We start from the raw sequence: 26,226 nt of genomic DNA on the forward strand, positions 1-26,226 counted from the left end.
ATTTATGCTAATGTGTGTCAAGAGTTGTTCAACTGCTCCTCGCTCCGTGAATGTGCTCGGTTCTGGAAACGGGTCGTCATGTGTGCGGACAGACAAGTGAGTCGGTGGATTGTTAGAACGCCAGTCTTCCTTCAGTTCAGTGGTGGCGACGTGAAGTCATGTGACCGTGGTGGAGTTCCTTTAGAGCCTGACGTTAACTTTTTTCACTTCTGCTGATTGTGTCATAAACGCGTCTTTGCCACAGAGATTATTTTCTGTAATAATCCAATGGAACCAGGGAACCAGTGTGACGCTAACTTCCTGTTACGTCTCTAGATGTGGACACATTTCCAGATGTCTGTGTACATGTAAGATTCAGAAAACAACTGTTATTAATAAATGAAGTATTTAACCTCACGAGTCTTCTGACATGTGACTTTTGCTCCTCTCCTGTTCTTACTGAGCTCTGTAAATGTGAGGCGTGATCCGTTTCACGCTGGTGCTATGAAGTGACGCTTCAACTACCTTCAGTGTCCATTCCTCTAAATATATCAAACGTTAAGAGTTGTTGTTGTTTTTTTGGAGTATTTTCTATCAGGCCACAAGAATGCGGAGCACAGTGACATGATGAGCTGGTGCTGAGTGAAAGTAAAGCATCTTATGTATCGTACGTATGCATAGCTCAGAGACCGTTCGTCCGATCTACTTCACACTTGGCGTGCTGTACTGCTCGGGACCGAAGAACGAGAAGCGTTGGAAGTTTGTCCAATTCGGACACGCGACGTCATTCGTCATCGATAAACTCTGAGCGTGTTTGAGGTGGAATTTTTGAGGCGGAGGTAAGAGTTTGCAGCGTTTGTCCATATTTTCTTAAGGGCCGCACCAAAGTTTGGAGCCGGTAAAGTAAAAGAGAAGCGGCTCTGCTGGAAACCGTGCGTTAGATCACATGCAACGTGTATATTAAGAGGCAAAGACGGGAAACGGAAAGCGGCTGCAGCTGATTTATCACTAGCCGCTGACCTCGGCAGCAGAGGACGCCGTGTCTGTAACATTTGCACACACAGGATAAGAGACTACAACCGGGTCCAGACAGTCAATAATGTCAAGTCATGACATCTTATCGCCTGATAGTACACATTCTCATACGCATGTATATAAATCATATGTACGTTTAGAGATTCTGAGCATGCATTACTCTTGCACATATTCTTAACGTACAGATTTGTGAATACATTCACACGCGCCGCTACGGCTTCCTGTGCTCATTCACAGATCCGAGCACACGTTGAGAAACGGGTTCGGAACTCTCCGCACACATTGCCACATATTTGGCCCCAAACATTCACCTTCTCTAGCACCTCATCAGCCAGCTGCCCCCCCCCCCCCCCCCCCCCCCTCCCCCCTCCCCCCAGTTGTTGGAATGTTCTGAACAAAGGACAAAAACACAGTTTGGGTCGGCCTGAGCTAGTGGGCTGCTAGCACGCCTCGCTAAAGGAGAACCGCTCCGCCGAAGGGAGAGTTCGGTGTTGCTAGCGCTAGAGGCTGCTAGTGCTGTTGGTGTGCAGACCCGAGCGTGGCTGAGCGACCGTGCCGCTGCTGCTGCTGCTGCTGCTGCTGTTGTTGTTGCTGCAGTTCTTCTTACCCTCTGAACAGGACCTGCTCTCAACATTACGGGTCTTGCCTTGCTCCTCTTTCAGGAAGAGGTCCACCAGGAGGATCTTCTCCTTGTGGATCTGGAGGCTGATGTCTTTAGGGATGTCTGGAATCAGCCAGTCCACAATGTCGCTCATGAGCATCACAACGTTCTGGTAGAAGTGAATGCGAGAGAACCCGTGTCACGATCATTTTCTCTGATTCGTTATAAAACACGAGCCGTGTTGCAGGAAACATGATTAAGATTGAGATTATCGAGAATAATTTATCAAAAATAGTTCCTCCGTAAGCTGACATTGTAAGAGTTTATAGTCGATCATACTAGTTCAGTGTTGTTAGGATTCATCTGCAGTGTTGAAATGATGTAATAGGATTTATGAACAGTTCCTTAAATACAATTTCTACAAGTCCACATAAAGAGTTTGGGTTATCTGTTCGGGATTCATCTCACCTGGAAAACGATGACGAAGGCCAGTCGGACAGCCAGCACTGCCCAGAACTCCTTTGAGATCTCATATGGAGTGGTTGACCAAGGGGGTTCTCTGTAGTCCTTGTACCTGTAGAGACAAGAATGCACGGTTTCTGCTTTCATCTTCGATTCTGAAGAAAGATTCTTACTAATAATATCATCCACCAGTGTGACCCAGTGACCCAGAGTTCCTCAGAACCTTCCTTGATTAATTAAATCCCCCAGCACAGCGTCAGGACCTCCAGGTTCATGTTTTTTTTCTAAATATGGAATGTTTGTATGTTTCTGCAAACCACCGATGCGTTGAGTGTCATTTCTTTTGCGCCGAGCGAGCGTTGAAAGCTATAATATGATATAATAACGAGTACAACGAACACTAAGGTCCCCTGAAGGAGACTTTCACCCAGCAGACCGCTACTCGTGTGAAACCAAAAGGAAGCGTCGACTTCAACACTTGTTTTGGAACATTACGAAGAACGTCTGCTGAGGGCGGTTATCAGTCATCTACGTTAGCCGCCTGTGAGTTCACCGCGACGCTAACCGCAGCTGTACGGTCCGTAAGCTTCCATGGTCCAAGCCAGCGCCTTCCTCTCGTGGCATTCAGCAGTACGAGGAGATCATCGGTGTCTACAAAGTACATCATCTTCCACCTGTAGGAGAGTCCAGATTCTTTGCTGCGGCACCAAAAACGTAATTACAGCTAACGATGCTAATGCTTTTGTTATTCTGCTTGATAATAACTAACCTATAACTAATGTTTAGGGATTTTATTAAGGGATAAAACTGAGTTGTTGTTGTTATCATGTTTAGACTCAGTCTAAGAATCTGCATGTGTTCATCGCTGATGTTTACATTTCATATCTTGTAACTCGGGGGTCAACCAACAGCTTTTTAGAGTACTTTGTACTAATAAATGATGGATTCATTGTAACAGGTGACTGGTATTTGTACATGTGGAAAGGTTTACACACAATAGTACACTACACTAGGTGCATGCGAAGGGTCACCAGCGTTCACAAAGCGTTTCAGTGTGTAGTGTTTTCTCCACTGTGAGGGCATAGTGGAGCCCTACACACACACACACACACACACACACACACACACACACACACACACACCCTAATATGAAAGTGATACATACAGTATATGTGTGATGATACCACTTTAGATCATGTGGTAAATTACTACAGTTATGATTCGGTGAGACGTTTGCATATCATTCATGAAAGGTGAGTAACACTGATCAGTAGTCCTCAAATTGTTTCATCTTCAAGAGACTTTTGTTTATGCTGTTTTCAACCGGCTGTCAGATTATCAGATTAGTTGGCCGAGTGATAGAAGATAGAACCACGGACAGCAGAGTGAGGAACGGATCTCCCCGTTCACTCTACAGCAGCTTCCTTGTTGAACTTCATCTTCAGAGGAATCATAAAACTCAACTAGGTCCATTAGTCCATCCCAAAAAGGCAGCCATTAAAAGTGAAACCTCCTCAAGTGGAAGTTTAAAGTTAAAAGTGGACGACAGCTTTAACTGGATTTTAAAGTTTTGGTCCAACAGAATTAAACACTACTACTAATAACAATAAACATGTTGTTATTTGTTTTTCTTCTTCATCAAATGAGTTGGTAATAAAATACATTTTAGATTCTCATTGTTCTCCCGTCTTAGTTATTCATGACTGCATAGGATCACATGATTAACTACATCACATTAGATATGACAGCGGCACGTTGAGGTTTAAAGATGCTAAATGTGGTTTCATGGTGAAGCTGAAGGCGGTGAACTGAGACCGATTCCCCACCTGCACATCTCGACGGGGTGGCCGAGGTACAGCGGGTCCATGGGCTCTTTGCCGTGCTGGAAGTGACTGACGTTAAAGTAGGACAGCGTGTTGTTGACAAATCCATGCATGGAGCCGTCGGGGCTGTACATGTACTGGTAGACCATCCGAGGGATGAAGTCTGAGGTGAAGGAGATGACAAACGCCTGGGTGGATGGGGAGGTGGTGGTGATGGGGGGGGAAGGGGGAGATTAGGGAAGGAAATGGGAGTTAGAATGTAACAACACACAGTGTCAGGTTGAAATGAAACAGTCCACTCATGCAAGAGATGAAGCCTCTGCTGGCTGAGAGTAGAACTCTGAGAGTAGAACCCTCTACTCTCAGAGTAGAACCCTGAGAGTAGAACTCTGAGAGTAGAACCCTCTACTCTCAGAGTAGAACCCTGAGAGTAGAACTCTGAGAGTAGAACCCTCTACTCTCAATGTAGAACTCTGAGAGTAGAACTCTGAGTAGAACCCTCTACTCTCAATGTAGAACTCTGAGAGTAGAACCCTCTACTCAGAGTAGAACCCTGAGAGTAGAACTCTGAGTAGAACCCTCTACTCTCAATGTAGAACTCTGAGAGTAGAACCCTCTACTCAGAGTAGAACCCTGAGAGTAGAACTCTGAGTAGAACCCTCTACTCTCAATGTAGAACTCTGAGAGTAGAACCCTCTACTCAGAGTAGAACCCTGAGAGTAGAACTCTGAGTAGAACCCTCTACTCTCAATGTAGAACTCTGAGAGTAGAACCCTCTACTCAGAGTAGAACCCTGAGAGTAGAACTCTGAGTAGAACCCTCTACTCTCAATGTAGAACTCTGAGAGTAGAACCCTCTACTCTCAGAGTAGAACCCTGAGAGTAGAACTCTGAGTAGAACCCTCTACTCTCAATGTAGAACTCTGAGAGTAGAACCCTCTACTCAGAGTAGAACCCTGAGAGTAGAACTCTGAGTAGAACCCTCTACTCTCAATGTAGAACTCTGAGAGTAGAACCCTCTACTCTGTGGGAGGGTACGCCGTGGGAGCTCAGAGTTTGTACGGAGGCGGCTGCACTCTCTGCATTATTCTCTGAAAGGCCAGAGGGCGAACAAACAAAATGAACTGTGAGGTACGAGCGTAGCCTGAGGTGTCACCGGCAAAAAGCCACAAACCGACCTCCACAGTGCCGAGGAGGGACTGACATCATCTGAAAACTCACAGCTCACATTCATGGACTAGTTTACAGTCGAGTATTAAAAGAATCATAAAGAAATGAAGGTTGAATATGATTTTGTTGCAAAATATTTACTCAAATGAAAAAGTGTAAGACCTCCTGTTTCTAATCGCCCTTCTTTGTATAACCCTTAGACAGGTAAATAGTGCTTTAATAGCCTCATAGTATCCCACAGGCTGCTCTCTCTCAAGCAATGTTACTGTGAGCATCAACAGTCTGCAGAGGCTCGACAAGCAGTCTGATTAATTACACAGTTTAACCGTCTGAAACTAAGTTCTACTGCTGATCGCTATCAGCTGATGTTCAGTAAAAACATACGATCAGAACGTCGGCCTTAACGCTTTCTATTCACTGAACCCTGATGACGCTATCTGTGACAATTCATCACGTCGTTCTTCTGAGACGTAACTTGTGTCGCTTAACTGTGAACATTGAGTGCATGCAGACGTTGCAAAAGCAGAACTGTCTGTTCAATACAACACTTAAAGACATGTGAGAGCTTTCTCATCACGTTTATTTCTCACAGTGGAAATTAATAGAATCCGATTGTGAACAACATCCACGTTGAAATCGACAGGAGGAGAGCTAACAGCCAACGTATTGAGGTTCTGTTGAGTTACAGTACGGTGAGTTCATGGTCCGTTCAGTAAACGGGAGCATTGGGCGATGGCAAATTACAAATCATGCTGCTTTCAGATGTAATCTCGTAAAATGACGTTTTTGGTGAGAAACTTGAATAAATACAGTTGTTTGAAGGAGGTGATTTCACAGTAAAATGAAATAGATATTAGAGATGAATTATGACCCGTTTAACTTCCTGACACGAGCTAAAGCAGCTTATAATACTTCATTCAATACGGTGCTACTCATGACGAGATTTCTTTTTAATCCGAGCATTTATTCAAATAAAAAGATAAAGCAAGCAAAGTAAAAGATAAAGTACTGTCAGCCTGTATTTAGACCGATATCCAACTCTACGTAAAGTCGTCCAACTTGCATGTGCTGCCATGCGACGTGACACACGACCACGAGCAGCATATTCAAAATAACCCGCGGCCATAAACTTCCATTCAACCTTTTAATACGATCCTGATCATAACTCAGCACATTCAGAAGGTAATCTTACGTGTTTTGCTGAGTTCTGATAGATTTTCCAGGACATCTCGTGTTTTGAATGACTTCCAGGTCACGTGGGGATCCTGTCTTTGTTCACTCTGGACTTAGGTGACGTAGTTAAGTACGTAAGGTACTTAACAAATGTAAGGTACGATAAGTCAATGGTGACCTGGTTTCACAGGCGACATGAACATCTTGTCTCCTAGGTGAAAGTCCGCGTTTGCTCGTCCCATCCGTTCATCCCCTTCCTCACTCTTTACACCGAGTACGTTGGTGTAACCGTCCAATGATGGCGGAGCTAGTTAAAAGCCTGGTGTGCGTCACACGAGAGCTAAAGTGTGCGTCGGATCAGAGACCAAGGACACGTTGGGAGTGAGGACACGTTGGTTTCAGCTCACGCACGGTGAAGCAGGTAGTGTCCGTGTGTCTTCACAGTAAACCCTCATAGTGCACGGCATGCATTACAATCAATACAAATGAACACATGCATGCTTTACTTACATTAATGATGACGGCCACATTTGCTACCCCTCTCAGTAAGTTGTACCAAATACCTGTAGACACAACAACATGCATCAACGGCTGGACTTTACACACACACACACACACACACACACACACACACGACGTGTTTCTTCTGCAGTGAAGGAAAACGATTCTTTGCATTTTGTCCGTTGTAATGAATATATATTTACAGCTACCGTCAGGTACTTTCATGCACGTTGTGCGTCTTTGTGTAAGAGCTGCAGTGCGTCGCGTCGCAACCCACCGATGTCTTTGGCTCTCGCCGCCACCGGTCTCCGCAGCTCCGTCACAAACTTCTTGGCGTCCAGTCGTATTTCGATGATGTTGTTGAGCAGAGCGAAGAGCGGAGCCAGAGGGAAGGACGCCACGAACAGCGTGACGAAGCCGAACTGGATGACTGGACGGAGAGGAAGAGCGAATAATACGTCTCGTTATACACACTTATATAACACTAATATATACTAATATACTAATCATGACAGTTTCACACAAATGCCTATCAGGATAAAACACTTTCTATGACACCCATGTCTAAAAATGCATTATAAACATACTATTAATGTGTTATAATCTGCTTATTGCACTGTATAATTATCGTTATAAGCACAATAACAACAATAATCACAACACCTTCCGTTTTTTAGCATTTCTAACGAGGTCAAGTATCAGAATACTGAGGATAGTGTATAATAATCTCCATAGTTGTAATACATAATTATAATTTTATGATGCATTATAAGTAAAACTCATTTTTATAAATTGTTGTTGCTACATAGACTGAAGTATGTTTGTTGGAGTGTACTGTGTACTGTGAGTGCTCCCTAGTGAAGTGTAATATGTGAGCAGGGATTAAGATAAAATCCCTCACATGTGATTGGACCATTAAAAAGTGGGCGGGCTTTGAGGGTAGCACAATGAGGAGCTACAGAGAGACACACACACCTCCCTTGTTGCTGAAATTTGCAGATTGATTGATGGATTTTATGATATTACTGGTTGTAATGGTTGGTAAATAAAAACACTTTATATTTAGATTTATATTTTGATATAAAAATACAAATATATAACGTTAAATAGGTGAACGATATGACCATAAAATAGCATTTATTTGTGCATTATAACAAATTATTATAATGTATGAACTACGACCCTTGCAAAATAATGTCAACGATTGATCAGCAATAATGAAGTTGTATTGTACTTGACCTAAAGTGAATATAAAATACTTAGCAATGGCTTATGATAGTTGTTATAAAGCATTATGATATTTGGGTGTTTATAACTATAATTATACAGCGTTAGAAACGGATCGTAGTTATGTTTATAATGCATTAGAGACAAAAAAAAGAAGTCTGTCCATATCAGAGCTATAAGATCACTGAGTGTGTCCTGAATCTGCACACAGTTTGATGCCTCTGGTCCGTTGTCCCTGGTCTCTAGTCTCTGGTCTCTAGTCTCTGGTCTCTAGTCTCTAGTCTCTAGTCTCTGGTCTCTGGTCTCTAGTCTCTGGTCTCTGGTCTCTAGTCTCTAGTCTCTGGTCTCTAGTCTCTGGTCCCTGGTCTCTAGTTTCTGGTCTCTAGTCTCTAGTCTCTGGTCCCTGGTCTCTAGTCTCTAGTCTCTGGTCCCTAGTCTCTGGTCCCTTGTCCCTGGTCTCTGGTCTCTGGTCCCTGGTCCCTAGTCTCTGGTCTCTAGTCTCTGGTCTCTAGTCTCTAGTCTTTGGTCTCTGGTCTCTAGTCTCTGGTCCCTGGTCTCTAGTTTCTGGTCTCTAGTCTCTAGTCTCTGGTCCCTGGTCTCTAGTCACTGGTCTCTGGTCCCTAGTCTCTGGTCCCTGGTCTCTGGTCCCTGGTCTCTAGTCTCTGGTCTCTAGTCTCTAGTCTCTAATCCCTGGTCTCTAGTCTCTAGTCCCTGGTCTCTGGTCCCTGGTCTCTAGTCTCTGGTCTCTAGTCTCTGGTCCCTGGTCTCTGGTCTCTGGTCTCTGGTCCCTGGTCTCTGGTCTCTAGTCTCTAGTCTCTGGTCTCTGGTCTCTGGTCTCTAGTCCCTGGTCTCTGGTCTCTAGTCTCTGGTCTCTAGTCTCTGGTCTCTGGTCCCTAGTCTCTGGTCCCTGGTCTCTGGTCCCTAGTCTCTAGTCTCTGGTCCCTGGTCTCTGGTCCCTAGTCTCTGGTCCCTAGTCTCTGGTCCCTGGTCTCTGGTCCCTGGTCTCTAGTCTCTGGTCTCTGGTCTCTAGTCTCTGGTCTCTGGTCTCTATTCTCTAGTCCCTGGTCTCTGGTCTCTGGTCTCTAGTCTCTGGTCTCTAGTCTCTGGTCTCTGGTCTCTGGTCTCTGGTCTCTGGTCTCTAGTCTCTAGTCCCTGGTCTCTAGTTTCTGGTCTCTAGTCTCTGGTCTTTAGTTTCTAGTCTCTAGTCTCTAGTCCCTGGTCTCTGGTCTCTAGTCTCTGGTCTCTAGTCTCTAGTCTCTGGTCCCTGGTCTCTGGTCCCTGGTCTCTGGAGCTTTCATAGCTGACCTGACCCGTGATAACGTGCTGTGATCACCTCTGACCTTTCCCGATAACTCACAGGGCCTAAATGTGGGAGCGTTCGGTGCGTGTTTGTTAGATATGCGTCACTGAGAAGGAGAGGATGACTTTATTTTTAACTTGCTTCCTGTGGTCTACCGCAGCAGTAGGCCACTGGCACACCATCTGACGAGTCACCATTCAGTGTCATGATTCAGACCAGCTACACACTGGTAGTCTTTGAGTCACTCTCAGGTGTCAGCCAGGCTATTTATCTGCAGAAGATCCCATAAGAATGCTACTTGTGAACGCTCTGCCTCTGTTTCTGTCTGGAGTGTGGTACTGACTCATCTCCATGTATTCAGGCGTTAACCCGGCAAACGGCTCCAGGAAGTGGTCCGTTTCATATCTCTGCAGCTTCTTCTGTCTCTCTTCTTCTTGAAAGGCCCCTTGCTTTGACCGGATGTAGCGAATCAGCTTCTTCAGCTTGCTGAGGAACACACACACACACACACACACACACACACACACACACACACAGGTTTGTTCAGTGGACTATTGGAAGCTCTGTTCCTCTCTTAAAGGAAACAGTGACCTCAGCTTCGTTATTTGTGTCGATGGACGACCGGTTGAAAGTGATGCACACTCACGGTACGCCGATCTCAAAAAGGTTGTTCTGAATTAGCTGCTTCCCCAACATGGTGATGCTCAGCTGGATGCAGAGCTCCATCAAACAGCCTCCATGAGCGCACTGAAGAAAAGAGACACGGCGTTTTAACTAATTCATAATAATTAGGAAATAATAAATAGTTTAAGTTTATTTTGTAAAGTATGAACTTTCTAAAGCCATGCACGTCAATATATTTGTCAAACTGTTGTGTTTGTCACGAGTACTTTCACACAGAATATTACTTTATTATATTTTTTCCGCAACAAGGTTGATTTTTCTAAGCTTTCATAGCGCTAATAAAGGTGCAAATACATATTCCATATGTACACTAGACTGTACAACAACATGAACGCTCCATAGTCTGAAACCAAGACAGCAAACTTTATTACTCCTTTCAACGCTGACAAAGGCAGCACAGACCAGATCCACTGCTTCTGTTCGTACCTTTCACAATAAAAGCCCTTGACTTATCAACTGCTCAACAGTAGGTTGTTAATTGTGAATTTACCTCTTCCATTCTGTAGGACTCAAACACATACAGGTAGCTACCTGGTCTGCCTACCAGTCTAGAGGAAACATGAATGAACATCATTTATCATCATGACATGTGTTGCAATGATAGAAGAGTGATTAAACATATGTAAACATATACACGTGACACTTTAAAGTGCAATGAGGGGACCGACCTTCCCCTGAAGAAAGCGATGTAGATGATGGGCGTGAACGCGTTGACAAACTTGAGGATGAAGGTCTTGAAGATCAGTCGTTCCTCAAAACTCTTGTCTGTTTTAGGAACCTCTAAAAACAAAGAGAACATTTTGCAGTGAAAAACAGCTGAACATGAGCGCTTGTATTTTAAGATATATTTTACTATATTCACACACGCATGTTCTGGATCTGAAGTCACGGATTAAATATTCACAAATGTGTAAATTCATGTTTACATAGATACAATGACAGCTGCAAACTTGTAATCTAACATTTTCTCATATTACAACACCTCGACGCTCTCTGACACACTTTCCGGACGCTGTTTTCTTATCGCTGCACAGTGAATTTGTGAATTTCTTTATTCACAAAATCACAGAATGAATGAACGGCGCTCTCCTCTGTTCCACCCTGTGTTGGTTTTTGCTGTCTTTATACTTCCTGGTTTACGATTACGTGGATTACGTGCACATTTATTTTGTGGGGATATCTACAAATTACAGTGGGTTTATTTTCACCAGTATAGCTGTGGACATGTGACCTGGCTGCTCACCCAACACAGTGAGCCATCGTGCCACCGCTCCGTACACCTCGTCCAGTATGAGGATCACCACCAGGTTGATGATGGCCGCCGTGGTTTTAACCGTCAGCTGTGCGTTGCTCCTTGTGACCGGATTGGAGCTCATATAAAGGGCGGCTTTGGTGGAGATCCGGTAGAGGATCACGCCAAACACGATGGCAAACGTAACACCGATCTGACGATGAAAAGCTTTTCAGGATCAGAGAAACAAACGATCCACCCGGTTTCAACGCAGAGAACTGGCTTCGTCTTACCATTAACAGCATCATGACAATGTTGGTCATGTAGGCTGGAAAGCGGTCTTGACACGTGAGCTTTTCAATCTAAAAATAGAGAAATAAAAATCAGAAACAAGGGCATGTAAACACACTGTCACGGAAATGCAGAGGTGAAAAACAACTGAAAGGCTGTAAAAAAAAAAGTGCTCAAATGATAGGAACGAACTTGAAAGGTACAACTATGTAGAGCCTACCATGCAGTTACCTTGTGCTGTGATTTCCGATCTTTGCTCACAGACTTCTGCATGACTCTGAATTCATACTCGGCCCTGGGGTGGTCCTGTGACACAAACAGTGAAACATGTAAGTGGTGGATATCTGTCGTTGGGGTCTGACAAAGACAAAAGAAAAGACTTGGGCCTGTTTGTTCAGCAAAAGGCCCGATCTGGGTGGAAGGTAACAGCGAGCTCTGAGGATTGTTTCACGTGGCCTTAGATGCATAAGCAGTAAAACATAAGTTACTGTATTGTTATAACGCGGCGTTGCGTATGCTCACTGATCGCAGAGATTAACGGCCGAGATCGTTAATGTTGTCCGTTGTCCTGCAAGTCGTGTTTTGAGATAGTTCAGTCACCGTTAGTGGGGTCGGTAGTTTGTTATTTTATCGTTTCAAAGATCAGAGTTGGGGCGAGTCCAAGATCGTCAGCCGGGTCTCTGTGACGAGATAAGAATCTCCGTATTTCACCGCGGTGGTGAGGACCTGTTTTGTTTTGTTTGCTTTCTCTCTTCGTCTACTAACACATGCTTTAGATTACATCTGCCACTGTCTGAGCAGTTTGCCTCCCTATACTCTCTGTACTTTGAAGAGCAGCTCTCTGTGATCACTTTGTGCATGTGTATCGTGATGATAGCCGGATCTGTGGTCTGTGCTCCTACTCTAAGCCTTCTCGCTTCACTCTGAATGTGGACTGTTTCATGAGCGTGACAGTAGAGTCCACGCTCACCTGTTTAAACACAACGTCGATTATAAGTGAAGCATTGTGTCAGAAGGTGAGACGAACACTCGCAGTTAGAATAGAAGCGAGCAGGAGAAAAGGTGAAAGGTCAGGAAATAGTCGCAGCACTTCAAGAGAGGAAAAGTGATCACACTGTGAAGGTTGATAGCAGCATTGTATGGAGACTGGGAGTGGGACTTTTCTCTAATTAACTAAGTACACATATGATTATGTTATTTTCCTGAAAAAAGATGCGTTACGACCGGTGAATTAATGTAATTATCAGATACATTTCTGACATTAATCAGTAAGAATAAATTCCTCTGACCCTTTGTTCATTTCTGAGGCTGTAGTTTGTGTGTTGAATTTATCATGAACATATGTTGATGTGATCCTATTGGTCTTAAATAAGCATCCACCTCAGGCTCCATTCAACGGGACGCACAGAGAGAAGCAACAGGTAGAAAAGCAAACATGAAGTCCTTGTTTCTGTAGTGTGATCTCTCACAGCCAGAGCTTCAGAAGACGAGCTATTACATTTCACATTTTACGTTCTTCATAATTGAGGGAACTTGTCATGTGTGTCACACACACACACACACACACACACACACACACACACACACACACACACACACACACACACACACACACACACACATTCCTACCAAGAATGCTACATGTTAAGTGTAAATAATTTAGACTTTTGTTTTTGTCACTGAAGCAATTCTGATAATGTTTGGCCTCATTCTAATACCTGTGCTAATGGAGAACACCTCCGTTATGTTGTGCACCATGTAAGTAGAACAAAGACTCCATTTGCTAATAGAATTCATAGTAACACACACGTTGTGTCTTGTGTCTTGCGATCTGAGTTTGGAAGCTGCAGCAGAAAGACTAAAAGAGCAAAGAGAGGATTTTATCAAGTAAAGTGGATTTATCCAAACCTTTAGAGCTTCCTGTGAACAATAAACCCAGAGAGAGAGAGAGAGAGAGAGAGAGAGAGAGAGAGAGATGGGGGGGTGTTAGTAAAAACGACAGCATCAGATTATTACATCATTTCACTTCATATGATTTGAAAATACTTCTTTGGTAGTTTAAAACATTTCCTGGACTACATCATCTCTGGTTGGTTCCCATCTGTTGTAAATGTGTTGATTCGGCAGCATCTAGTGGTGAGGTTGCAGATTGCAGCATCGGTTATGTCATTTGGTCACCTGCTCACCTCCTCATCTTCAAACCCAGTCAGGTCCCATTCATAGTTCAGTCTCATCTGCCTCCTCTTCCAGTGCTCCATGAACATGGCGGCTTTGAACCAGACAGAATATAATTAGACCAAAAAACACACAGAGGCACTTTTTACGACGCTTCAACTTTAAATCTTTAGCATTTGGCTGACCAGCTGCATTGACCGAGGGAGGACTGACCAAAATCTAATCCTCCAGACTCTGCATTCAGATCCAGATTAACAGTTATGTACTCTGGTGGTAAACGCCTTCTATCAGCGTCTCTGATATATTTTCTATTTTATTATTTGGATAGTTAAATACTGGGTCGATAAGAGGAGCACAGATCCTAGGATCCTAACAGGATCTGGGGTGAAATAGTAGAGCTAAGTGTTTTTGATCAAATATTACACTATTACACACGCGACGTGTTCGAGGGCCGCTGGAAACTTGAGAATCCTACGATAATGTCTGTTTTTACAGCTTCTGATAAACAATGTATTTTTTTTTAAAGTCCTCGTCCTCAAACATTTCTGTTCATTTAACCAGGTTATCCATGTCCACAACACAATTCAACACATAAAGATGTTTATGAATTTAACTCATATTTTGTCCTTTTTTTTTACCCTTTCCAAAACCAAAACTATGAGAGGCCTGATTGTGTGAACCTTTGCCTCAAATGTACCAATTTAACACATTGGACAGATGTAGTGACAGCAAATCAGGCCAACGTGGTTTAAGGATGCGTGGATTCAGCGACGGGACATACAGTGGGACAGTGACTGTATGTATTTTGGAGTGAGCTGATGTTGGCTCCCTCACCCCACAGAGCCATGAATATGGAGAAGAAGACGGTGGCGGGGTTGTCAAACAGGTGACTGGCCCGGGCGGTAGCACAGGCCGTGCTCAGCTTCCAGTAGCTGCACACTCGGTCACACAGAGGACACATGGTGATGTTGTTCCTCGGGTGGCAGATCTCCATGCTGGAAAACACGACACACACACACACACACACACACACACACACACACAAAGCCACGTGGACACAAACACATATTCACACAGTCCATAACACACATCTACATACAGATTCATATTGCCTCTGCCTCCGTTTAGGGGTATTGTTCTTCTTCCAACTACAGAAGCAGCTTATAGTCACATGATTCTATTCAACCGCCAGCCTGCCACCAAAAAATGGTCTAACCTTTTGGGGATGATACGTAATGGATTTCTTTACAAAAGAAGATCAATATTTTGCTCTCCTGACAGGTACATGATGGTACCAAACCAGACAACAAGACACTGAGGTGCTGCACACGGTCAATGCGACAGACGTCAGGCTGAACTCCATCTTCTCATCACTCAGACTGAGAGCTTCTTTACACTGTTTATTTACAAGGTGTCGAATCATTCTAGTGAAGTCTCCGTATGTCATATTAGATATCCGCACATCCTCACATCTCTGAAAGCAAAATAATGTCACAACTAATGAGATTGATGCCCAAAAGCAGAACATTCCAAAATAGCTTCAAGGAGACGAATAACAGCAGAGAATGAGTGGTTATAGGAGTGAGTGAGTGAGTGAGTGAGTGAGTGAGTGAGTGTGTGTGTGTGTGTGTGTGTGTGTTTACCTTGGTATGTTGTCATCGACTGTTGCACATCCATACAGAAACACAATGACCCCAACTAGAGAGGCAGGAATCAGCATCTGGGTATACAAACCCAACCAGGCAAAGTACAGACCGATCTTTTCACCAAAATACTTCCTAAACAACACAAAAGATTCAAATCACGTAGATTATTCAGACAAAGCTACAATAACGGTATCGGGACATGGAAGCTTAAAATGGAAAAAGTGATGTGCTTTTGCAAAATCTCAAACTTGATCATGTAACGTCTGCCTTTACATTTGGTCTACAGCCACATTAGCGCCTCTGTGAGGGTGTGCTTAAAAGCACAGCAGTGCTTGGAGCTAAATGCTAACGTCAGCTAACATGCTCACAATGCTAACATGCTGATGTTGAGCAAAACGCATCAATATGAACATCATAATGGACCTAAATGCATCATAATCAAAGCAAATGCATCTTAATGAATGTAATCACATCATATTAAGCTGGTCGCAAAAACATAAACGTGGTAAAAAGCTCTTAATTGTTTGTATTGTTGCAAAAGCATAACATAGATAAATCTTGCTTAGCCCTGACTAACGTAGCTGTGACATCACCACAAATCAGTCAATGCTGTTGACTGATTTTTACATCATTTCTAGCTCTGATTTTGACCATACAAGGAAGACTGAAAGTAAATAATGTGCCTAAATAAACATGTCCTTACCGCACTAGTCCGATGGGCTGGTACTTGTAAAAGACACCGTAGTTCGCCCACTCTTCATACAAAAGCTGAGGAAGACAATCAAACGTATTGTTTGTACAGTTTTGAGACTTTCTACGGTCATATTTGTCTTTGGGCAGACTTCCTGACTTCCTTTTCCTGTTAGTTCACCCCTGAGTGAATGGTTCATGTGACAAACACAAATGTCATTTAGATCCATCATTTAAGTCTATACGTTTGTTCTAAGTTGGTTGATTTAATGTAATTCTAAAGATGCTGTAGATAGTTCATTGGTTTAGGGACTATGTTCATTCGTGGATTCATATACATTTAGTACTTGAGTATTCTCATCAGCAGGACAATGTGTGTGGGACAGAGCCGGATAGTTGGCGAACACTGGATGCTCCGCTATGATTGGCCAGTCTGCCTTTGAGGGGCGGGACCTAGCAATGGGCCAATTAGCATGTTCAAGCAGACCAGAGTGGTGACAGATCATTTTGTGGTTCTAGTGTGCGTGTTGGTTTGGACAGTGGTGGAAAGTAACTAAGTACATTTACTGAAGTATTATACTTAAGTACAATTTTTAAATACTTGTACTTTAGTGAGATTTACTATTTTACTTTGGGCTACTACGCTACATCCATTTTTCAGCTTTAGTTACTAGTTGCTTTTAAGATTTTACACAATGGATAATATAGCATGCTTTTAAAACCTTTTTCACTTCTGACGTCTGACAAAAAGCAGAACAGTTCAAACGTCTACGACTTTTCAATTGCTCCACCAAAAAGTGATTTCTCAGTCTGAACTTCTTCATGTGGTTTCACTTCTAATAAATATTCAAGTAATCCAACATCTCACTTAAAAATCTAAGATTAGAGGAAAAAGTCCAAAACCATAAAGCAGATTTGTCTGTCAGAAGTATGATTTTTCATGCAGGACTTGTAATTGAGTATTTGTACATTGCTGTTTTGGTACTTTTACTTAAAGCTCTACAGCGGAGGATTTGGCGCCATCTAGCGACGTTGTTGCAGATCGCAGCCAACTGAAACTTCTCTCTTGTGCCAAGTGTGTTGGGGAACTACAGCAGCCAACGAGAAAGCACAAAAACACAAACTGCCCTTTCTAAAGCCAGCGTTTGGTTTGTCCGTTCTGGGCCACTGTAGAATCATGTCTCTGTGAAGAGGTCCCGCTTCATATGTACAGATAAATTAAACATATAAATATAAATATATATATATATATATATATATATATATATATATCCCTCAATACTACACACTCATTTCAATAAAGAATCTGAATATGTATTTTAGAAACAATGCTCTCACCTTTCTGTCATTGGGGACTGCGTTCTCCTCGTTAATATCTCCCTGAAAAAGGAAAAAGAAACACGACAGCTAGTTACACTGACTGTAAGCCGAGTTTAATCATCTGAGACGGACTAGTTAAACGTGATTTACCGGTACCACCGATAATATGAAGCTATTAGCACGAGGATTAGCAGTACTCACATCATGGAGAGGATAAGCAGCTGTATAGACACCATTACCCAGGAGAGTGGTGATCCCTGGCCAGAAAACACAAACACAGGAGTCAATACGTTTTCACAGTAACACAGGCTGGCTACTGGAGGGACATGGATAGTATACACAAAGCAGGGCAGAGATGGCTGGTGTGGGACCGATTGGGGTTAGCCAGTCTGGGTCAAAATGCCAGGGACCATTTTTTTGTCCCATTCCAGTCCTGCTCTACAGAAGGAGGCCCGTGAGAGAGACCGAGGTCCAGACTCACCCATGCTGTACTTGGCCTTGCATTTTGTTCTTTTTAGTATTTCAAAGACCTGAAAGGAAATGAAAAACAGAAGAACTGAACTTTATTCACTGTGCTGCTGAAGAAAATCTGCACTTTAAAGCGTCGAGGGAGACGAGGGAACCGGAAGTGCACAAATGTCGACTCGTATCCGTGTTTTAGGTCTCATTCATGCGCCACTCTTTTGACTCCTGGTTTAAAGGAACGCCGATCCCAGCAGGGTGAACGTCCTGTGTTGACCACAGTCATGTATAAAAGGATATTTTGACGTCGACATCGCAGACAAACCTCCGTGGACTTACTATTGAACTCCTGGTTTTGCTGTCGAAGAAGTAATCTTTGTCTGAGAGGTCAAACCTGTTTGTTAGAAACACACACAAAAGCACACACAAAGAACTTTGAAAAGAACTTCTGGTGCTCTTTACTGTTGTGAGAACTACGTTAGGCTACAAGGACACAACTTGTTTTCCATCAAAGTGTACGAGATGCACTTACAGGTGCTGCTTCTCTCTGGAGAAAGTGTGTGACAGGTGTTTGATGTTCTTGGGTTGATGTTCCTCAACTTGAGGGTGAAGAGGTTCCACGACTTTACTGACCAGGGAGCTGATCTTCTCCACCACGCCGTACAACTGCTTGACTTCATACACCTGGAAATAACCCACAGAACACACACACACACACACACACACACACACACACACACACACACACACACACACACACACACACTTCAATCAAGGTTACCTTCTGTGTGATGTACCTTAAAAACACAAAACACATTGGTAGAAGAGTTAATAGACTTTTATAATTATGGTAAAGCTCAGGATCTTGGATCGGATCAGCACAAAAAAAAAGGTGCAAATATACAGTGCTGTGAAAAAGTATTTGCCCCCTTCCTGGTTTCTTATTGTTTTGCATATTTGTCACACTTAAATGTTTCAGATCATCAAACAAATTTTAATATTAGACAAAGATAACCTGAGTAAATACAAAATGCAGTTTTTAAATGATGATTTCATTTATTAAGGGAGAAAAGCTATCCAAACCTACTTGGCCCTATGTGAAAAAGTAATTGCCCCCCCTTGATAAATCATGAATCAACTGTGATTTTTTGGAAAGCTGAGTTCAATTTCACTATCCACACCCAGGCCTGATTACTGCCAGACCTGTTGAATCAAGAAGTCACTTAAATAGAACCTGTCTGACAAAGTGAAGTAGGCTGAAAGATCTCAAAAAGCAACACATCATGCCTCCATCTAAAGAAATTCAAGAACAGATGAGAAACAAAGTAACTGACATGCATCAGTCTGGAAAGACCCCAGAACAACATCTCAAGAACTGCAGGCCTCAGTCTCCTCAGTTAAGATCAGTGTTCATGATTCAACAATAAGAAACAGACTGGGCACAAATAGCATCATGGGAGAGTTCCAAGGCGAAAGCCACTGCTGAGCAAAAAGAACACAAAGGCTCGTCTCACAATTGCCAAAAAACATCTTGATGATCCCCGAGACTTTTGGGCAAATATTCTGTGGACTGACGAGACAAAAGTTGAACTTTTTGGAAGGTGTGCGTCCCGTTACATCTGGCATAAAACTGACACAGCATTTCATAAAAACAACATCATACCAACAGTCACACATGGTGGTGGTGGTGTGATGGTCTGGGGCTGCTTTGCAGCTTCAGGACCTGGACGACTTGCCATAATTGATGGAACCATGAATTCTGCTCTCTACCAGAACATCCTGAAGGAGAATGTCCGGCCATCAGTTTGTGACCTCAAGCTCAAGCACACTTTGGTTATGCAGCAGGACAATGATCCGAAACACACAAGCAAGTCCACCTCTGAATGGCTCAAAAAAAGCAAAATGAAGGTTTTGGAGTGGCCTAGCCAAAGTCTGGACTTAAATCTGATTGAGATGCTGTGGCGTGAGCTTAAACAAGCTGTTTATGCTCAAAAACCATCCAATGTGGCTGAATTAAAACAATTCTGCAAATAACAGTGGGCCAAAATTCTTCCACAGCGACATGAAAGACTCATTGTCAGTTGGGGCTGGTTCAGGTTTATAGTTAGGGCTGGCTCAGGTTTATAGTTAGGGCTGGCTCAGGTTTATAGTTAGGGCTGGTTCAGGTTTATAGTTAGGGCTGGCTCAGGTTTATAGTTGGGGCTGACTCAGGTTTGTAGTTGGGGCTGGTTCAGGTTTATAGTTAGGCCTGATTCAGGTTTATAGTTGGGGCTGGCTCAGGTTTGTAGTTGGGGCTGGCTCAGGCTTATGGTTGACTAAATTATAGCGGAAGTTAGACATTATTATATTATATTCCGGACCTTTGCATGAGGAAATTCTCTCTAACTGGACCCCGTTGAATTTGAATTGAATACCCCAGCTATACTGTATATAAAGTTCACTGCTCACCAATAAAAGCATGACTGAGGTGCTGCATGTAATGAAAGGAAAACAACAAGTTATTAGGTCAAACTGTCAGTCAGAGACCTTCTTCATGCGTCAACAGGAAAACATGTTAAACACAAATATACAGACAATCACTTGACGAGTACTGGTGCAAAGCAGCTGTGCTACTGGATCATGTCACCACAGCAAAGGTATTTAGGAACTGCGATCTCAAGCTCTAGATAGACTTAAAATCAACAGGATGCATTCAAAATGGGAGTATTAAAAGAGACAATCAAAAACATTAAATGACACCAGCATCAATAGATACATCAGCTGTCCACCATCATAAAACAACATTCAGCTTATTGGTGTCCTTTAGCAGTGATAAAACAATTGAGTGCCACTCTTAAGAAGGGTTCATTTTTATCTCGGAACCCAAATTCCAACTCCTGAATACATATTTAACTGTCATAATATTAACAGACCATTAGCCGACTACCAATGAAGACATGGTGAACACACCAGCCATGAAGGTTTATCAAGAGTCTGCAACCTAATGAATTATTATCAAATATTTGAAATGAGTAATGAGTTAGTAAATTATGCTATTCAGTATGAAATTAGCCGCAAAAGTGAATGTATTTTTTATGTGTTCCAGCCATACAATAAACTAATTCAACACTGGCTTTCTACTGATTTTGGTATAAAAAGATCAGACCAATACAACAATGGAAGTCATGAGGAACTGGTCGAGTAGCCTATAAAGACCCCACACAAGAGAGGCTGTCCCTCTTTGTATTTCAACAGCTTTTCATTCAAGAAGCAGAGACTTTTAGACTTTTCATTTAGTTCTAATATTTGTGTATATATATTGCAATATTAGGGCCTCTTAATGCAGAGCTAAAGCTGCAGTAGTAGATAGTAGTAATAGAAGTAGTCCATGAAACCGTTTTTTGCTTGAACTTAAAGAAAATCAAAACACATTCAAAATAGTATTTGAATGGATTGAAATTAAATAAATAGATTCAATTCTGGATTAAGATTCAATAAAATGTAAACAAATCTCAAACCTAATACAAAGCCTCAAAAGAATTAGCTGAAATCCGCATTTGAAGAGGAAGAGGGATGAATTAGTGAAGTACAACTCATCCTGATTCTTTGTTAGTTTATCTGATGTTTTAGGACTTGTTAGGTACTGAGTTTATCCGATGTTTTAGGACTTGTTAGGTACTGAGTTTATCCGATGTTTTAGGACTTGTTAGGTACTGAGTTTATCCGATGTTTTAGGACTTGTTAGGTACTGAGTTTATCCGATGTTTTAGGACTTGTTAGGTACTGAGTTTATCCGATGTTTTAGGACTTGTTAGGTACTGAGTTTATCCGATGTTTTAGGACTTGTTAGGTACTGAGTTTATCCGATGTTTTAGGACTTGTTAGGTACTGAGTTTATCCGATGTTTTAGGACTTAGGACCTGCATCTTGCAGGGGCAATTACTTCAAACTTCTAGATGCCTTGACAGTGTTCCACACATTGTTGGTGCTCCTTATTGTCTAAGAAATATCAAAGACATTCAACCTTTATATTCATGTTTTCACAGGTCTATATTTGGCTCTGTTTGATTTTGCGAGGCCTGACTCTGAATCAACATCACTCACTTCACAGCTAAGTCTGAAAAGGATCTTGAGAAAACATGTTGAAAACTATCCATATGGGTGAAAACACAAGGTTTGCACAATTATGTGAGGACCCACCCTTAAAGAGCCTACAACCTTCCTAGATACATAATACAAAATATGTTTATAGAACCTTTCAAGCTTAAGCACAAAGTGCCTTCCAGATTAAAAGATGTACAGAATTAAAATTGCTCTTACATTGCTCTAAAGTATGGATTCAAGGAAACTCTTTGACATCTAACATTTCATAATAATGTCTCTAAAAGGGTCAACAGCTCAGAACCTAAGAGAAGAGATGGGGTGTGAACTGTCATTGACTGCTATTTAACTATTTCAGTATTTATTTATGTCATCTAGAGTATTTATGCGCATCAGAGAGAAGCTGCAATTAATGTTAGTAGAAAGAAACTACTGAGAGATTAAGAAATCGTTCAGTCCATGGACTTCTTATAATACCACTAGTTGGTCTTCCTGTGGACAAAATAGTTTATAGCATCTGGGACGCTCATACTTTGGGCCTGAGAACAGGAACCCTCTCACGTGTTTTCTTTAAATAAATGATAAATGAAGATATCCACCACACTGTGCCGGTTATGCGTAAAATGCACAGGTTTGTAGATGTTTCAATTATCCACAATCCATTGAAAACATAGAGGTTCTTCTGTTTTTAAATTTAGGTATTAAGTTGTATTATATATTTCCTTTGGCCTTTGGCCCTGAGCTTCTGCTTACACTGCCCAGCAACAGCTCTGAGCTCATTTGATTATGGATCAGGTTTCATTCAACAGCCTCCCCTCTTCATTTCTGTTGAGCATTAAAGTACAAAGTATGAACACTTTATTGCCCTTAACAATCACGCACAGCGGGTTTCTCCTTTATGTCAGTCACACAAACTACATTTCAGAGGCAGGAATCACACCTCCCATGGCGTTTTTTTTCAACCAACGCAGAGACTAGTTTCACTCTCAATTCTTCAAATGTGGCCCTGCATTTCAAACGCTGGAGCGTTGGTTTTGGACATGTCAGGGAAGATGTGTCAGTTTACACCTGTTACATGCATAGTGTCCTTTCAAAATAAACTTCCATGATCACAGGAAACACTTCTGCTTTGTACATGCATAGTGTCCTTTCAAAATAAACTTCCATGATCACAGGAAACACACTTCTACTTATTACGTGAATAGTGCCTTTTCTAAATAAATGTCCATGATCACAGGAAACACACTTCTACTTGTTACATGCATAGTCTTTTCAAAATAAACCTCCATGATCACAGGAAACACACTTCTACTTGTTACATGCATAGTGTCCTTTCAAAATAAACCTCCATGATCACAGGAAACACTTCTGCTTGTTACATGCCTAGTATCCTTTCAAAATAAACGTCCATGATCACAGGAAACACACTTCTACTTGTTACGTGAATAGTGCCTTTTCTAAATAATCCTCCATGATCACAGGAAACACACTTCTGCTTGTTACATGCATAGTGTCTTTTCAAAATAAATGTCCATGATCACAGGAAACACTTCTGCTTGTTACATGCATAGTATCCTTTCAAAATAAACGTCCATGATCACAGGAAACACACTTCTACTTGTTACGTGAATAGTGCCTTTTCTAAATAAACCTCCATGATCACAGGAAACACACTTCTGCTTGTTACATGCATAGTGTCTTTTCAAAATAAACATCCATGATCACAGGAAACACACTTCTACTTGTTACATGAATAGTGCCTTTTCAAAATAAACATCCATGATTACAGGAAACACTTCTGCTTGTTACATGAATAGTGCCTTTTCAAAATAAATGTCCATGATTACAGGAAACACTTCTGCTTGTTACATGCATAGTGCCTTTTCACAATACAGTTCTGTGTTCACAGTTGTTTTCTTTACATACATACAGACAGTAGGCAAAGTTGGGTTACTTGAATAGTGTTAAAAGAAAAGTGTCTTCTTTATTCTTTACCCAGACAGAAAATGGAACGAGACACCGAGTCTTACCTTCTTGGTGGGCATCTTCAGCTTCATTAACTCGGCCTCTCGACAGAGAATGTTCCACGGAGCGTGAATCTTCACGAAGCTCACCCCTGAAATCTTGGTCTAAGAGACAGACAGCAAACAAATACCACTCAGTTGTAAACAACTCGCATATGTGTCGATGTCATCAGGAATACAAAATAGAAACTTCAAAATGAATAGAACGTTGCATGTCAAAGATCTGAAAAATGACATACGAGGTGGGACAAGCAAAACAACTCACTGAGCAATGTGGACCATTACCCTAACCTTTCTGTTGGACCATATGTCACTGTCTTCACTGCCACATCATTTGCAATGTTTCTCTCAAGGGCGACAGCAGAACATCATGCTCGGGGAGCCTGAAATTCAACGGTGGAACACGAGAGCTCCCGGGCTGGAGGGTGATCATCACTCAACAGTCTTAATTGTACTCTAGCACATGTTGTAAATTATCATGCCACATTGTAAAATGTGAAAAAAGCAGCATTTGTACCGAAATGCATTTCATGAATAAAACACGAAAGTCGGAAAAAAAATGCAAAAAAGTAAAACGCAAAAGAAGGTCATGACACACGGTATTAATGATTATAACGATGCCTGATAATCTGCAGGGACATAATAACTGACCAGTTTGATGTGTGCAGGGGTGTGTGTGGTTGAGCAGCGGTCTGGTGTCATCCGCATATAAAGTTAGTGAAGGTGAACGCAGCAGACGGCCATAGGTAACGGCACTGCCCTCTGACGTGGCTTTTTTTTTTTGCAGGCGGCAACCTCCAGTTATGACAAGGGAGGCCAATGTGGAAGTGTCTTAAACCTGCATTCTATCTAATGGCCATCAGAGGGCGACTCCTCTGGTTGTCTATTAAAAAATGACTCTACTTCTCACTTGATTTATTATCTCAGTTAACATTGTAAACATGAGTTTAGTCTTCCTTATTTCAGCATGATGTTCATTTAATAAATTATGGTCCATTTAGAGTCAAACAGACCATAAAGCAGAGTATGATTTAGGGGCGGGGCTTACTGTGATTGACAGGTTATACAGCGTCTCTGCGTCACTCCTCCGCAGTTCAAATATGGTCACTTTACTTGTTGCAAAACACCAAGGTGGTAATGGCCAAAACGCCAAACTAGAGGCTTCAAAACTTTAGTCCACAAACCAATGGGTGACATCACAACATCCACTTACAGTCTATGGTTTTTTCGGATATGTTGCGTCATTTGGACAGACTCAACTCAAATACATTTTACCTTAATTTAGATGAACTGTGATTCTAGGTTCTAGCGGGCTATAGTATTCGGGAAGCATTTCAGAGATTTAGAGAAAGTGTTTCTGGCTGCAGGTTTTAATACAAATTTTGATATTTGGCACCATCGTATCGATAAATGATTACAAGATGAATCAATACAATATATTAAACACGTCGATATTTTGTCCCACCCCTAGCATTCAGCCTCTCTCCAGCATTACTCTGGGCTCAGCTTCGTTTGCGCTACCGCCTATGGCCACCAAATGATCCAAACTGACTCGGTCACACGTGTGTGTGTGTGTGTGTGTGTGTGTGTGTGTGTGTATGTGTGATTACAGTGTGAGTTTGTGTTCGCCTCGTGCCCAGATTCAGGAAAATAGGAATCAAGGCATTCTATGAACAGGCCACCTCAGGTCAGCCCTTTCAAGTCCCTGCTGTGGAGAGCCATATTTTCTATTTATATGCTGGCATCATATTATACACAGGCAGAATATCACTTTACAATTTTACACGCCTGATACACAAATATATCCAAGCTGCAACCCTGCAAATACTTTCACAAAAACTGTCTCCCTCATAATCCGTTGAAGACGTTTAGAAGTGGATGTCTCCTAACTTAAATTCAAACAAAGCCGTGGTGTTACTAAAAGGCCACCAGCAGTTCCTCTGGCACTGCTTTGTGGACATTCTTCAATCAATCATCTGATCAACTTCCTTTATACATACATTTGTCACTGCAAAGCCAGATTCCCCTTAAAAAAACAAAACTACACTACAACTACTACTACTACAACTACTACAACTACTAGTACTACTACGAAGTGATTGTTTACCTCGATAGACAGAGAGGAGGCAGAGATAAGACAAGGGGATGGAAGAGGACGGGAGACCTCAGTTGGAGACAGATGAGGAGAAGGAAGAGAGGAGGCAAGGAGAGGAGGAGAGGTTTGAGTTTTCAAAGTCCCTTTATTGAACCTTTGCAGGTACATACCAGATCACTGTCACATCCTGAAGGCCTGTATACTGTCCATCACCTGTTCCTCTGCCCCGATGAGACAAGCTTCCTACAAACGTCCAAA

The 26,226-nt window shown here is 42.2% G+C and overlaps 1 protein-coding gene across 2 annotated transcripts in view; it reads right to left on the reverse strand.

Annotated features, from left to right (window-relative positions):
• Positions 1-1,399: 1,399 nt before the first annotated feature.
• LOC137881604 (anoctamin-1-like) overlaps positions 1,400-26,226 on the reverse strand; it is a 34,898-nt gene continuing 10,071 nt past the window's right edge. The window contains exons 1-24 of one of the 2 annotated variants that reach the window (XM_068723610.1): positions 26,139-26,209; positions 23,880-23,978; positions 18,302-18,453; positions 18,109-18,163; positions 17,789-17,837; positions 17,509-17,564; positions 17,326-17,367; positions 16,001-16,065; positions 15,295-15,429; positions 14,486-14,646; positions 13,663-13,745; positions 13,385-13,396; positions 11,708-11,782; positions 11,479-11,547; positions 11,198-11,399; positions 10,623-10,734; positions 10,445-10,502; positions 9,917-10,017; positions 9,614-9,756; positions 7,021-7,173; positions 6,753-6,805; positions 3,904-4,088; positions 2,084-2,189; positions 1,400-1,784 (exon numbers count right to left, since the gene is read on the reverse strand). In XM_068723610.1, coding sequence (XP_068579711.1) covers positions 1,515-1,784; positions 2,084-2,189; positions 3,904-4,088; positions 6,753-6,805; positions 7,021-7,173; positions 9,614-9,756; positions 9,917-10,017; positions 10,445-10,502; positions 10,623-10,734; positions 11,198-11,399; positions 11,479-11,547; positions 11,708-11,782; positions 13,385-13,396; positions 13,663-13,745; positions 14,486-14,646; positions 15,295-15,429; positions 16,001-16,065; positions 17,326-17,367; positions 17,509-17,564; positions 17,789-17,837; positions 18,109-18,163; positions 18,302-18,453; positions 23,880-23,906 — 2,364 coding nt within the window. In that variant the 5' untranslated portion in view covers positions 23,907-23,978; positions 26,139-26,209 and the 3' untranslated portion in view covers positions 1,400-1,514. Of the gene's footprint in view, positions 1,785-2,083; positions 2,190-3,903; positions 4,089-6,752; positions 6,806-7,020; positions 7,174-9,613; positions 9,757-9,916; positions 10,018-10,444; positions 10,503-10,622; positions 10,735-11,197; positions 11,400-11,478; positions 11,548-11,707; positions 11,783-13,384; positions 13,397-13,662; positions 13,746-14,485; positions 14,647-15,294; positions 15,430-16,000; positions 16,066-17,325; positions 17,368-17,508; positions 17,565-17,788; positions 17,838-18,108; positions 18,164-18,301; positions 18,454-23,879; positions 23,979-26,138; positions 26,210-26,226 lie in introns of those variants that run through there. The other variant, XM_068723609.1, reaches the window with a different exon arrangement.

The sequence above is a fragment of the Cebidichthys violaceus genome, unplaced genomic scaffold (genome assembly GCF_023349555.1).
Source record: "Cebidichthys violaceus isolate CVI_PGR_0920_01 unplaced genomic scaffold, fCebVio1.0.p SCAF_3, whole genome shotgun sequence".
NCBI lineage: Eukaryota > Metazoa > Chordata > Actinopteri > Perciformes > Stichaeidae > Cebidichthys > Cebidichthys violaceus.